The 12,627-nt window shown below is 35.2% G+C and overlaps 2 protein-coding genes across 4 annotated transcripts; one reads left to right on the top strand and one right to left on the bottom strand.

The window, feature by feature from the left end:
- The first annotated feature begins 301 nt into the window (after positions 1-301).
- On the top strand, positions 302-8,249 carry LOC131982274 (transmembrane emp24 domain-containing protein 9-like). 2 transcript variants are annotated; one of them, XM_059346880.1, is made up of 6 exons: positions 302-452; positions 2,334-2,434; positions 4,505-4,627; positions 5,223-5,369; positions 6,319-6,434; positions 7,881-8,249. In XM_059346880.1, exons 1-6 carry the CDS (start codon positions 314-316, stop codon positions 7,882-7,884), a joined length of 630 nt encoding a protein of 209 aa, XP_059202863.1. In that variant the 5' UTR covers positions 302-313; the 3' UTR covers positions 7,885-8,249. The 2 variants fall into 2 exon arrangements, with proteins under 2 accessions (XP_059202863.1, XP_059202864.1); XM_059346881.1 differs by lacking the exon at positions 7,881-8,249 and having other exon boundaries at positions 6,319-6,438.
- On the bottom strand, positions 7,674-11,616 carry tmem216 (transmembrane protein 216). Of its 2 annotated transcripts, none has more exons than XM_059346882.1 (6): positions 11,570-11,616; positions 10,158-10,171; positions 9,974-10,067; positions 9,266-9,358; positions 8,047-8,248; positions 7,674-7,908 (listed from the first exon to the last, which is right to left on the bottom strand). In XM_059346882.1, the coding sequence occupies exons 1-6, from the start codon at positions 11,577-11,579 to the stop codon at positions 7,893-7,895; spliced, it is 429 nt and encodes a 142-aa protein (XP_059202865.1). In that variant the 5' UTR covers positions 11,580-11,616; the 3' UTR covers positions 7,674-7,892. The 2 variants fall into 2 exon arrangements, with proteins under 2 accessions (XP_059202865.1, XP_059202866.1); XM_059346883.1 differs by lacking the exon at positions 11,570-11,616 and adding an exon at positions 11,401-11,516.
- Positions 11,617-12,627: the final 1,011 nt, after the last annotated feature.

The raw sequence follows: 12,627 nt of genomic DNA, 5'->3' as shown, positions 1-12,627 counted from the left end.
AGCATGGTTCAGAAATAACAGAGTTGGTTATTAAGACTTGAAGAAGATTATTTACTAGGGATTGACACCATATTGTTGCTGTAAAAAAAAATTCTGAGGTAATAAATCAAGTGAGAAGTTTTCTCATTTTGCATAGAGTTTATTATAAATAATCTTCTTTCATGATAAGGTACGATAACAGCTGGAAAGCCGCGATAACAATGTATTTATGAGACTATAAACACAGCTACAGTGGAAAATCAACTACCACAGCTGTAAAAACTACAATACCCAGCAGCCTCTGCGTCTGCACAGGCGCAGTAGTAGTGGGAAGATGGCGTCCGGGAAGTTGTTGACAGTTGTATTTCTGAACATTTTCTACAGTTTCGGGTCTTCGTCTTTGTTCTTCGACATCGGAGACAGCGAGAGCAAATGTTTCATAGAAGATATTCCGGACCAGACGCGACTTATCGGTGAGTTTAAACCGGGAGTTTCTGTTTATGACGGTTCTTTATCTGTAGCTAAGTTAACTTCAGCTAACAGCTACAATACAGAAGTTGTTTGCGGAAGTTCCTCATAAATATTTTTCATATTAATACCTTAAATAAAATAAAGACAATACTACTCTCCCGATTGTTTTCATTATCCTTTAATCTGCTTTCATTCATCTGATTTCATTTTTGGTTGTTGTTGTTGTTGTTGTTTACATTACTTGACCCTCCTACAGTGTTTGGGGTCAAAATTGACCCATTTCAAATTAAAATATTTCATCAATATTATACATATCGTCACCCTGTTAAAATAATCGCCTAACTCATTTTTTTAAAGTTTTGCAGGAAACACAAAAAACTTCACATAAAAGTGTAACATATGAAATGTATTGACCATTTCACTCAAAAAATACGTAACAAATAGTCCGGCGGCTTAGGACCAGATTTGGGAAGAAAGGGGACACGTCGGACAAAAGCACCAAATTTTTTCCACATGCTCTCTATCACCATAGGTTTCAATTTTTGGTAGGAGCCACTTCATCAAGATTGCAGATCGGAGATGGCAGCCATATAAAGTCTATGAGAACCAATATATCTTCTAAGCCACTTAGAAGGTCAATCTTAGTGTCAAAATCTACATTTTCTGGGTCAAAGAATAATTTAAAGCTACTGAGAATATCACTAGATGATCAAATAGATATGTTCATTTTGGCCATGTATTTACATAATTATTAGATTCCAAACATTTTCAGCTCAGGATTCTCTGCTGCAGCACTTGAAGCGAGTTGCCTACCAGTCTGGGTGAAAATGAACATTTCTATTTGATCAAATAATCATCTAGTGATATTCTCAACAGCTTTAAATGATTCCTTGACCCAGAAAATGTAGATTTTGACACCAAGATTGACCTTCTGAGTGGCTTGGAAGATGTATTGGTTCTCATAGACTTTATATGGGTGCCATCTCGGATTGGCCTTATTGATGAAGTGGCTCCTACCAAAAATTGAAACCTATGGTGATAGAGAGCACGTGGAAAAAATTTGGTGCTTTTGTCCGGCGTGTCCCCTTTATTTAGCTAAGCCGCCTGACTAAAAGGATGGCTATTGATAGATAGATAGATAGATAGATAGATAGATAGATAGATATACTTTATTTATCCCAAGCTGGGAAATTACAGTGTAGCAGCAGCATTACACACATAGACAATGACAATTAAATAAAAAAGAACAACCTAGGCATACTTCAAGCAATAAAATATAAAAATACAATAAAATATAAAGTGTCTAAAGAAGGAGTATGTATTAAGGAGTAGAATAGAATTCCAGTGCAGAATAAGTATGAATATACAGTATAAAAATGTTGGTGCTATGAAACAAATAAGGTATTGGCATAGTAATAACACAGTGTGTAAATTATGTAACTTAAGAGAAATAAATGACTTTGTGACTTAAGCAAGATATGCATAAGAGTCACACAAGCCTGTCAGGAACATGACATGACAAGTATCATGAGCATTAATGTTACTTCAAAGTGAGACGCCCATGCATTTCTACAACACTAGATCTTGGAGAACCAGTCTTGCAGCCTTGTTTTGAGCCACTTGTAATTTGTTTATAAGACAGCAGATCATACAAGTGAAGAGTAATCAAGATGACATAAAACCAATGAACAAACTACCTGATGAAATAACTGTGGGTTGAGAAACGGAGCACATTTACGCGTTAAGGCAACAGCTACGTAAATCATCTCATGTGTAACTAACCTTTACATTTACCCAAATACATTATTATAGACTATATTATGATATAAATTACACAAATGTTATGACATATAAGTGATTTCTTTGTGTTTCTGTGTCTGCAGGAAACTATCGGACTCAGCTGTACGACAAACAGAGAGACGAGTACCTGACGCCCAGTCAGAGCGTCAGTTTGTCTGTCAAAGCAAAAGATCCTGATGACGAGGTTTGTCCCTGATACTGTGAAATGTATCTTTAAACTGAGCAGTTAGACAATACTCAGATAAAAGCTAGACTAAAACAGTAGGTCTTAAGTTTGATTATTTGTTTATTTATTGTCTGTTTATTTATTTATTCGGTATGCCAATGTGCATGGCACACTATTTAATCTTTCCCATACTGATTATTTCTTATTTTTCATCTTCTGCTGTCATTACGCAGCAACCACGGGAATAATCAGGAATGGTGTGCTATGTTTTTTTAACAGCAATTTTCGGCTATTTACAATTGACGTGAAAGGAGCTCAGAAACACCTCACTTTGAGGCTGTGCCATTTCAATATACTTGAACCCTTAATAGGGCACTCATTGAAATACTTGCAAATTCCAAATTTCAACTCTAAAGAATATTGGAGGATATTACATACAGCCAGAATGTGTAAAAATAAAAACATACGGACCCGGGGGAGGGGCGTAATATTTTGAGAAAAAAGTTTACGAGATTAAAGTGGCAGATTTATGAGATTTAAAGTGGTGAATCTGAGAGAAAACATTTTTTCCCACTTTTTCTAATATCGTAAATCTGCGACTTTTTCGCACAGATTTGCCACTTTAAATCTCTTAAATCTGCAACTTTTTTTCTTGTAGGCTTTAATCGAGTTTGATATCCACTGAAGTTACCAAATATAGTTCTTCGCCCGATAAAGGGTTAAAGTAGAAAAGTGATTTAAAGTTGATGCGGATCACAAGACTCCGGACTATATTGGACCAAAAGTGCATTCTGATAGCTCGCACGCTTTACATGAAATCACAGTTTAAGTTTTGTGCTTTTTTTCAGGGCGTTTCAGAGTTAATAATGGGTGTGTATCGAACAGAATGTCCAGCTAGAGTGGAGGGATGCCGGGGAATTTTTTTAATTTTTCTGAAAAACATATGCGGGTTTTCACAACTTTCATTCTTCATAAATCCTCTCGGGGCAGATTATAGAGACGTTTGTGCTGGTCACAGACATCCTACTCTGGAATCAATGGGACATACAGATTTGGCTGAGTGAGCCTGAATGTGACAGCAACTCCAACCAACTGTCCCATAGAGACTAATGAGAACTGGGACCAGACATTTCTAGAAGAAAACAGAAAAACAGTCTCCTAACCGATGATGTTGCTCACATTTTTTTTACTACAGACATGAAAACTACATCAACGTGTTCAGTAGAGACTTTTCTTTCTGATGATGCTCATTTTTTGTTGTTAGGATGCATGGTTTGGGAAAAAATGAGTAGTTTCAGAGGTGCGTGTGTGCGAGGTGTGTCCCTCCCCTCTCCCCCTCTAATGCTGCTCTAACCTAACAGGAAACCCAGAACAATGCTTTTTTTCAAATTAAAAGCCCCACAAAGTAACTATATCTAATAGTTTAGTAGAATAAAAGTCAGAGATGTCGCTGTGGCTTATAGGACACCTGGGACAAGGCTGTTTTTTCAAAGTAAAAGCACCACAAAGTAACTACATGTTTAGTAGAATAAAAGCCTGAGAGGTCACTGTGTTTGAACAGGAAAACCAGGACAGCATATATATATATACATATACAGCAGCAACCGTAACAAAGCAATTTCCAAAAGTAAAAGTATTTCTGATTGTGATTTACAAAATAAAAGCCCCACAAAGTAACTAAATCTTTAAAGATTAGTAGAATAAAGCCTGAGAGGTCACTGGCAGAACAGGAAACCCAGAACAATACTATTTTTTCAAAGTAAAAGCCCCACAAAGTATCTATATATCTATATACTACTGCTAAATACTATACGTTTACTAGAATAAAAGCCTGAGAGGTCTCTGAGTTTGAACAGGACAGTATCTTAGTAGTTTAGTAGATGTAACTGTGGCTTAAAAGGAACTGGTGAAATCTTCAGTGGGACATTAATCTCAGTGTTAATATATGGAAACACCCTGAATGTACCATCAATGAACTGTATTCTCCATATTCCAAACTTTGTGTAATTCTGTTTTGGCTCCTTCTGCACACTTGAAAAAGTCCTCCAGAGGGGATTAATGTGAAAACTTTTCTGTGTCCTCCTGCAGCTGGTTCTGTCTCGCTCTCATGTCTCAGACGGCAGATTCATATTCACGTCACAGAAAGCAGGAAGACATGTAATCTGCCTGCAGTCAGACTCACAGCGCCCCCTGCCTGCTGGAGCCATGCTGGTGAGGACACACACATTTTAATTTCATGCAGTTATTAACTAAACTCTTTAACACTCTGGAGTCCATCGATTTATTGAAAATACATGTTTTATTTACAGTTATAACTTTATTTATATATGATATGTAGACAAGCTGAGAAAGCCAGTTAAAGTGCATCATAGTAGCTTTCACAGTGTGCCATTTATGTTTCTAGACCATTTTTAAAATGTGAATTTTCTTGCTATAATGAAAACTATTACTATTTTTAATTTACATGCAAATAGACTGTTTTGTAGTTTTTTTTTCTTCTGTTTTTGTGTGTATAAATGGTAAAAAATAAATAATAATAATAATAAATGGTACATTTCCATAGACACCTGTGTCTTTTGTTTGTATTTTCGGTTCCTGGCAGCTTTATACTTACATAATTAGAATAAAATTAAAAATCAGACTGATAGTCAAGTTTGTGTGGAGAAAAAGGAGCCATGCATGTGATGTAAGGACAGACTGAAAGATGCTAAACAGAGACAGAAATGAATTCATAGGAAGTTGACAATTTTGAACCAAAATCTCCTGGACTTCAGAGGTTTAAATATAAATGTCCATCATTCTGCAGAGGGTCCACCTGGAGATCAGAGTCGGCGAACAAACAAACAACTACACATCGATCGCCACCGTAGACAAACTGACAGAGCTGCAGCTGAGAGTCCGACAGCTGGCGGAGCAGGTCCAGCAGATCCAGAAAACACAGGAATATCTGAGGGTGTGTGCATGCGTGTGTGTAAAGTTGCATATTTACACTTGTGGAGGATATTATTTAACATGATGTCATTCATTTATAATACATCAGTGCGTTACTTCCAGGTGGCATTCTCTATGTCTGAGCATGGAGGCAAACCAGGAAGTGCCTTAAGCTGCATTCTAATGAAAATTCCAGCAGGGGGCGCTAAGTTTGGCTGCAGAAAAAATCTGCCCATTCATTTCAGTGCAAAATGAGAACTTGTTTTCTGATTTATTACCTCAGAATTTTTTTAGGATAACAGTATAGTCTCAATCGCTAGTCAAAAATCTTGATGTTAATAGTTCTAATAATGGCCCCATTTAGAAGAAAATAGAAGATAAAGAATCATATGATTTGGGGCGGGGCTACCTTTGATTGACAGGTCACTAACAAGGCGAGCCGTCATCAGGAGAGAAGCAGAACAATGCGTATCCACGGCAACGTGTCAATAAAGTTATAAATAACGTTATATAGATATAAAAAAGGACTTTGAATATTCAATCATAAAATAAATGGAATTTTAAAAGATAGAGCAAAGAAACACACAGCCAGCATGAAATGAATGCGGCTTTTTTGACCCATGTTGTGCATTGGAAGGTGTGTCAATATTTTGTGCATCAAAAGGTTAAAAAGAGTAAATATAAATGTAAAACCACGAAGAGCAGCCAAACCAGGTTCCGACTCCTCATTCTGCCTGTATATAAACTTTAAAATGTTTACCATGCCATGTTGGCATCATTTGTTTCAGTTTACAAATATAACACATAAAATGTAAAATGAGGAGTTTTATTTTTTATACTAAATATATTTTACCTTATGGTGTTTCTTGGACTATCATCACCAAACAGATGCTGGCATGGAGTTTGAAGCCAGATCTTTAGCGCTGTGTGTTTGTGTGTAAACTCTTAAACTCTTCTGTTTGATTCCACAGTTGATGGAGAAAGATTTCCGTCAGGTCAACCTCAACATCTACATGTGGATCTTCTGGTGGCCGGTGGTCCGCTCGCTCTACACGGTGCTCGTCATCATCTGGTTCACTAAGTCCTGGTGAGCTCTGCTTCTTTTATCCACTAACATCCATCAAAACATGACCTGTTCTTCAGGATAGAGCTTACCTCTATGGAGTCTTATAGGGCTATTTTATCCATTTTTGAATCCTTTTCATGTCTTTTTGTGCCTTTGTTAGTCATTTTGTGTCTTTTTGTGTCTTTTTTTTTGGTCATTTCGTGTCTTTTTTTAGTCATTTGGGGTCTTTTTATGTTTTTTGTTAGTAATTTGGGGTCTTTTTTAGTCATTTGTGTCTATTTTGGTTATTTTGGGTCTTTTTTAGTCATTTTGGGTCTTTTTTTGGGTCATTTGTGTCTATTTTGGTCATTTTGGGTCTTTTCTTTATTAATTTTGTGTCTTTTTGGTCATTTCTTGTCTTTTTAGTCATTTTTTGTCATTTTATGTCTTTTTTTTAGTCATTTTGGGTCTTTTCTTAGTCATTTTGGGTCTTTTTTTTGTAATTTTGTGTCTTTTGTGTCTTTTTGGTCATTTGTGTCTATTTTGGTCATTTGGGGTCTTTTTTTGTCATTTTGGGTCTTTTTTTTTGTCATTTTGTCTCTTTTTTTGGTCATTTTTTGTCTTTTTTAGTCCTTTAGTCCAACATAAAATGTGATTTTGAATCATTTTTTTACTTTCAAAACTTTAAATGTTGCAAATGTGAACAAAGGTTGCAAATATAACATATAAGAGGGTTACATCCAGTTCTATCATTTCATATAAAATATATTTGACCTTGTGTAAAACCTCCAGTTTGTTTGGTATATCATAATCAAACTGGCCTCATGGAGTTTACAGCCAAGCTGCTTTGTTTTCTAGTCTTGATTTGGTGCTTTTGGAGACTCCAGAGGGTTAAAGTTTGACCTTTTCTAACTGTCCTGTACTTTAAAAAAAAATTTTTTTTATTTTTACAGCTAACATAACATACTTTTTCACAATATAATTGATTACATTTATGCAACCTGAACCCAGGTAAGAAGCATGGATGGATTATGTAATTATAGAAATAGTTAATTTAATAAATGAATTGATAAAATCTGTCTCCTGACAGCCTGAAGTCACAGAAAAACATTTTATTACCAACATTTCTGCTCACAGCAGCAACAGACGACACTTAACACTGTTAGTTATTATACATAAGACCTTTTAATACCTTCTAATTATGTTTTTTAATATAACTTTTACCTTAACTACACTTCTGCATGGTGTGAATTTATATATTAAATTTCTGAAGCAGATCCATTAAATTGTAATATTTTATTCCAACAATTCAGTTTGAATTAGTAAAAAAAACTATCTTACAGTTGGTACAAACAGTTACAGCTATATATAAAACAAACGGTAGAAAATATTCCAACAGATTTACATTTTAATATGAAAATATAAAATGTTTTATTTACATCTTGGCATCAGAAGAAGAAACTGATCGTCTGCCGCTCTGTGTTTCAGGTGAAAACTTCTTCAGTATACTTTGGACCTACGAGGACACAAATATTAAGGGACAAAGTATGAACATGAATATTTCCAGAATATCAATAATTAAAAAGAGTTTGAATTTATTGAGAACCCCCAAACCAGAGGACCGGGACCAGGACCCTCAAGAGGATTGGCTCACCTGGAGAAGGCGGACACAGATACGAGTCCCAGCAGGAACTCGAGGGCGTAGAAGCAGAGCAGCACGGAGCAGAGGATGACCTCCAGCCGCAGGACGAAGGTCTGCAGCAGCAGGTAGTAAACCGCCAGCGCCGCGCACGGCAGCAGCGTGAAGAGCGCCACGCTGGTCGCCAGGGAGCGCTCGCACAGGTTCCCCTTCCAACCTGAGACACATGACGGAGCATCAGGACTCGTTTTCTTTTTTCACAATAAAAGACACTTCCTGTTGATAACTAAGTTCCACAGTCAGAATAATAACGGCGAAATTTGCACAAATTTATGATTCCACAGAGGATAAATCTCTGAATGAAGATTGATAAATAGATTTTTTTTCTTTTACTTATGAACTCTATCAGTCTTTGGACAGAGCTGCAGCTCAACTCAAATACTATCTTGGTTGTGAATTATTGAATTTTGGCCATTGGTGTTGAATTTCATCATTTTTTATTATCTGTTTCAATCTTGTTTTTCACCAGATTTGATTGTAATTTGTGTAAAAAAAAAAAAAATATATATATATATATATATATATATTTGGCTTTCAGAAATGCCTGTTTACAGAAAATCATTAAATGATAAAAGAGTAATATGACATCTGTATTTCTTTTTTAAAATATGTGCAATGAATAGTAATACTTAATTAAATTTACAGCTAAAATATTTTAAAAAGACTGTTTTCAGCTGTGAAGTTATATTTTATAAGATTTTGTTCTCAGTTTCTAGATAAGTTTTTTTTAAATACTTTACAGAATCAAAATCTGTTTGCAAGAAGCTAGTTAGTAAAAAAAATGTGATTACAATAAAACATTCAGCACCAATGATTTAAATGAATACATGTTTCAAATTATACTCAAGGTTTCTTGGATGTTCAGTACAAATTATAACCAAATCCAGTGAAAATAAACAGCTGTCGAGACTCATAATAAATCACAAATAATAATTCAATTTAGCACCAAGAGCTGCAGGATTTTGCAAGGTCCCATGAATTTAATAGAATTTTTATATGGTTTCTTTCAAGAAAATTCATGATATGAAAAAGTGATGTTGAGGTGAGAATTAGTCAAATGTAACCCAAAAAATCTGCCGAGTGAGTTCAGACACTGCAGCTGAACCTAATCATTAAATTATTTTCAGATTCAGATAAGACAGAAGAGAGACAGAGTTTGTTGTTGATCACTGACCATAAAAGATCCGGAGAGTCTCGAGTCCGAGGAAGAGGACGAGCAGCGCCACGTCCAGAACCAGATTATCTCTCGGGTAGGGCAGTAAAACCCCTGCACCAAAGAAAAACACACTTTATATACCAGCACGTCCAAAAGCTTTATGTTTAGGGTTAGGGTTAGGGTTAGACCGTGACCTTTGACCTCCTTCAGCTGCCTGAAATGTACTTTTTCTTGCCACCAAGATTGAATTTTGTATAATTTTATTTGTGATGACATGACAATGAAGTTTTCCGACCAGCCTGAAGGCTCTGATTGTATTTCATATTATAAACACTTTACTGTGTGTGGCCTTTTGTTGATTCACTTGAATGAATAAAAACTCACATTGTTCCGTGAATGCTTGAGACTTTTGTTTAAATGTTTTTAGTTTTTATTTACTTTTTTTTAGCATAAAAAAATCCTTAAAAGGTTTATCGAAAAAAATCTCACTTCAATTAGAAAATAATACAAAAAAATAGAAAAAAAATACTGCAATCCACAGAAGTAAATAAACTGGCGAAGAATCAAGAAATAATCACAGGGTGACCAATGATTCAGATAAAATAATACAGAGAGAAGGTGTGTGTGTGTAAGAGTGCGTTCATTTGTGTGAGTGATGGCTCAGTTTCTAACATGTTTTATAACATTCTGCAGACATGTGAGTGTGTGTTGCAGCTGCTGACAGACCTTTATAAATAAACATCAGGATCTCAGCCACGTAGAAAGCTGAGAAGTACCAGCTGTTCAGGTAGAAGAGGACCTGCAGAGGAGTGGACGAGAGCTGAGGGGGACAGAGTCAAGGACAACATAGGGACAGGTCTCACACACACACACAGCAGGTGTGTGTACATCATTTTCATGTGAAGGATACGATCGTTTCGCTCCCTGTGGAGAAGAAGAAAAAAATACACCTGTTAGACTGATATACAGACTTAGACTGATATACTGAATTTCCCCTTGGGGATAAATAAAGTTATTTTGATTTGATTTTAATAATTAATAGAGATTTTGGTTATCCAAATGCATCACTTCAACAAATGTTCCCTATCAAGAATTATTTTCTTTTTGAGTTTATTTAGTGCAATTGCAAAACTAAAACTCAAATATGTAACGTAAAAATTACCAATTAAAATAATGTGCAGGGCTTATTTGACATCAGTAAATTAAAGGAAAATATCAATAAGTAAATTAATTCCAAAGTAGTAGGGCTGGGCAATATAGACCAAAAGTCCTATCCTGATATAGTTAGGCTGAATATCGATTTACGATATATATCCCGATATTTTTTTATCGCAAAGTGAGAGCAAATGTTCAGTCAAAGTACCCTTTTTTTTTTTTTTTTTTTTTTAAATCAAAGCTCCATAAAGTGCGCATTTAAATAAAATAAAAAAAATCTTACATAAAAATATCCTATGAAATAAAATAGGCCAATCTTTTTGTGAAATAAATATATTAAGATGATAAAAGAATACCAAACATTACAAAATAACTAAATATGACAAACTTTAGTAAGGGCAGCATTTATATATAAAGAGAAGAAAAATATTGAATTATAACGATATATACAATATGGTCTAATTTCATATCACATTTAAAAATATATAGATATATCTTTTATATCGATATATCGCCCAGCGATACAATACTACAGTAGTAGTACAAAAAATGAATATTAAAGTACAATTTGCATCCATGTTTCTGTTTATAATATGATTTAGTTGTTTGTTTTATATAATGGATTAAATATTATAAAATATTCTGATCTTTTTGGTATTTCTATTTGACTTGTGTAACATTTTAAAAGCAGGATCCTACTTGTATTGGAGTATTTTTAGACAGTGTTTTTTCTACTTTTACTGAAGTAAACTATGTCAGTTAACTGTTACCATGACAACATCTAATCTGCTGTTTTAAATAACAGTTTTCCACATTGTTGTTATAATAAGCTATTCCAAGCTTCTAAAAGCTTTTAGGAGTAAAATTGAAGGATTATTCAAGCTCTTTCAACAAATATAAACCAAACATTTCCAAACTATCATCATATCTGAATACAGATGTTAAAATAAAGTTAACTGAATGTCTTTATACACTTAACAACAGCTAACAGCGCTAACTTCAGGTAACGCTGGCGGAGATTCAGCCCTCACAGGCGGACTGCGTCTCCTCTGATGTGTCGGTCACACAGTTTACTGTCACTCTAGTAAATAATTTAATATATTTAATATTAATATTAGTGAGTTTTGTGTCTTAATGTTTATTCGGCTCAAAGAGTGTGTGGCTTACCCGGCGCCATGGAAACAGCTTGGGAGGAAGTGCTTCTTCTTCTTCTTCTTCTTCTTCGAGTTTTGGCTTCAACAGGTCCGCACCTGCTGCTGCCCCCTACAGGCAGCATGAGGTATTACTACTAACAGCACCAGAGGTGGGATCAAGTCCTAAACTTCGAGTTTTATTCTTTAAACAAGTCATTATGTGCTCTCCACAAGGTTATAATAGTTTTGGATTTTTCATTAGTTTTAGTTTAAATTTCGTTGTCATTTTTTGTTTTCAAATTCAGTTAGTTTTAATTCGTTTTTAGAGTGTGTTTGCTAGTTTTAATTAGTCTTTATTTTTTGAAAATGTTTAGTTTTAGTTTAGTTAGGGACAGAGGTCCGAGGACCCTATTGTAATTGGTCCGTCTATTATTATTAATCCCAAAAATAAATCGCTAATTTGGAGGCTTTATCATATTCCAAAACTCACCATATTTGGAATATACGTCAATTTACGTATTCTAGTGTTCGCGGGAATGGACGCTGAAAAATGACTCACTAGCGCCCCCCAGAATTCAGCCCCTCACACAGGTTTGTCGTAGAGACACAAAATTTGGTACATACGTGTATCATGGGAAGACGCACCAAAAAGTCTCAAGAAGCCATAACCAAAAACGTACAGGAAGTTGGTCATCTTGATGTGAATAGGAGGTTTTCACCATTTCCACGTTGCATACTTTAACAAACTCCTCATACAGGTTTAACTCGATAGACTTCAAACTTGGTCAGTACCATCACAAGGCCTCAAAACTTTTCACAGTTTTTAATGGGTGTGTATTGGAAAGACTGTTCAGGGTGAATGATACATTTAGAGTGGAGAGAGGCTGGTTACATTTTCTGACATTTAAAAAATATATAATAAACCTGTGCTTATTCTTACAACTTTCACTCTTCATAAATCATTTTGGGGCAGATTGTTGATACGTTTGCGCTGTTCACAGACAAGCTACTCAATCGGACATACAGATTTGTCTCAGTGAGCCTGAAAGTGACAGCAACTCCAACAAACTGTCCCATAGAGACTAATGAGAA

Source organism: Centropristis striata, chromosome 12, assembly GCF_030273125.1.
Source record: "Centropristis striata isolate RG_2023a ecotype Rhode Island chromosome 12, C.striata_1.0, whole genome shotgun sequence".
Classification (NCBI taxonomy): domain Eukaryota; kingdom Metazoa; phylum Chordata; class Actinopteri; order Perciformes; family Serranidae; genus Centropristis; species Centropristis striata.
The sequence above is the reverse complement of the archived record's forward strand: the minus strand, read 5'-3'. Positions and strand labels throughout refer to the sequence as shown.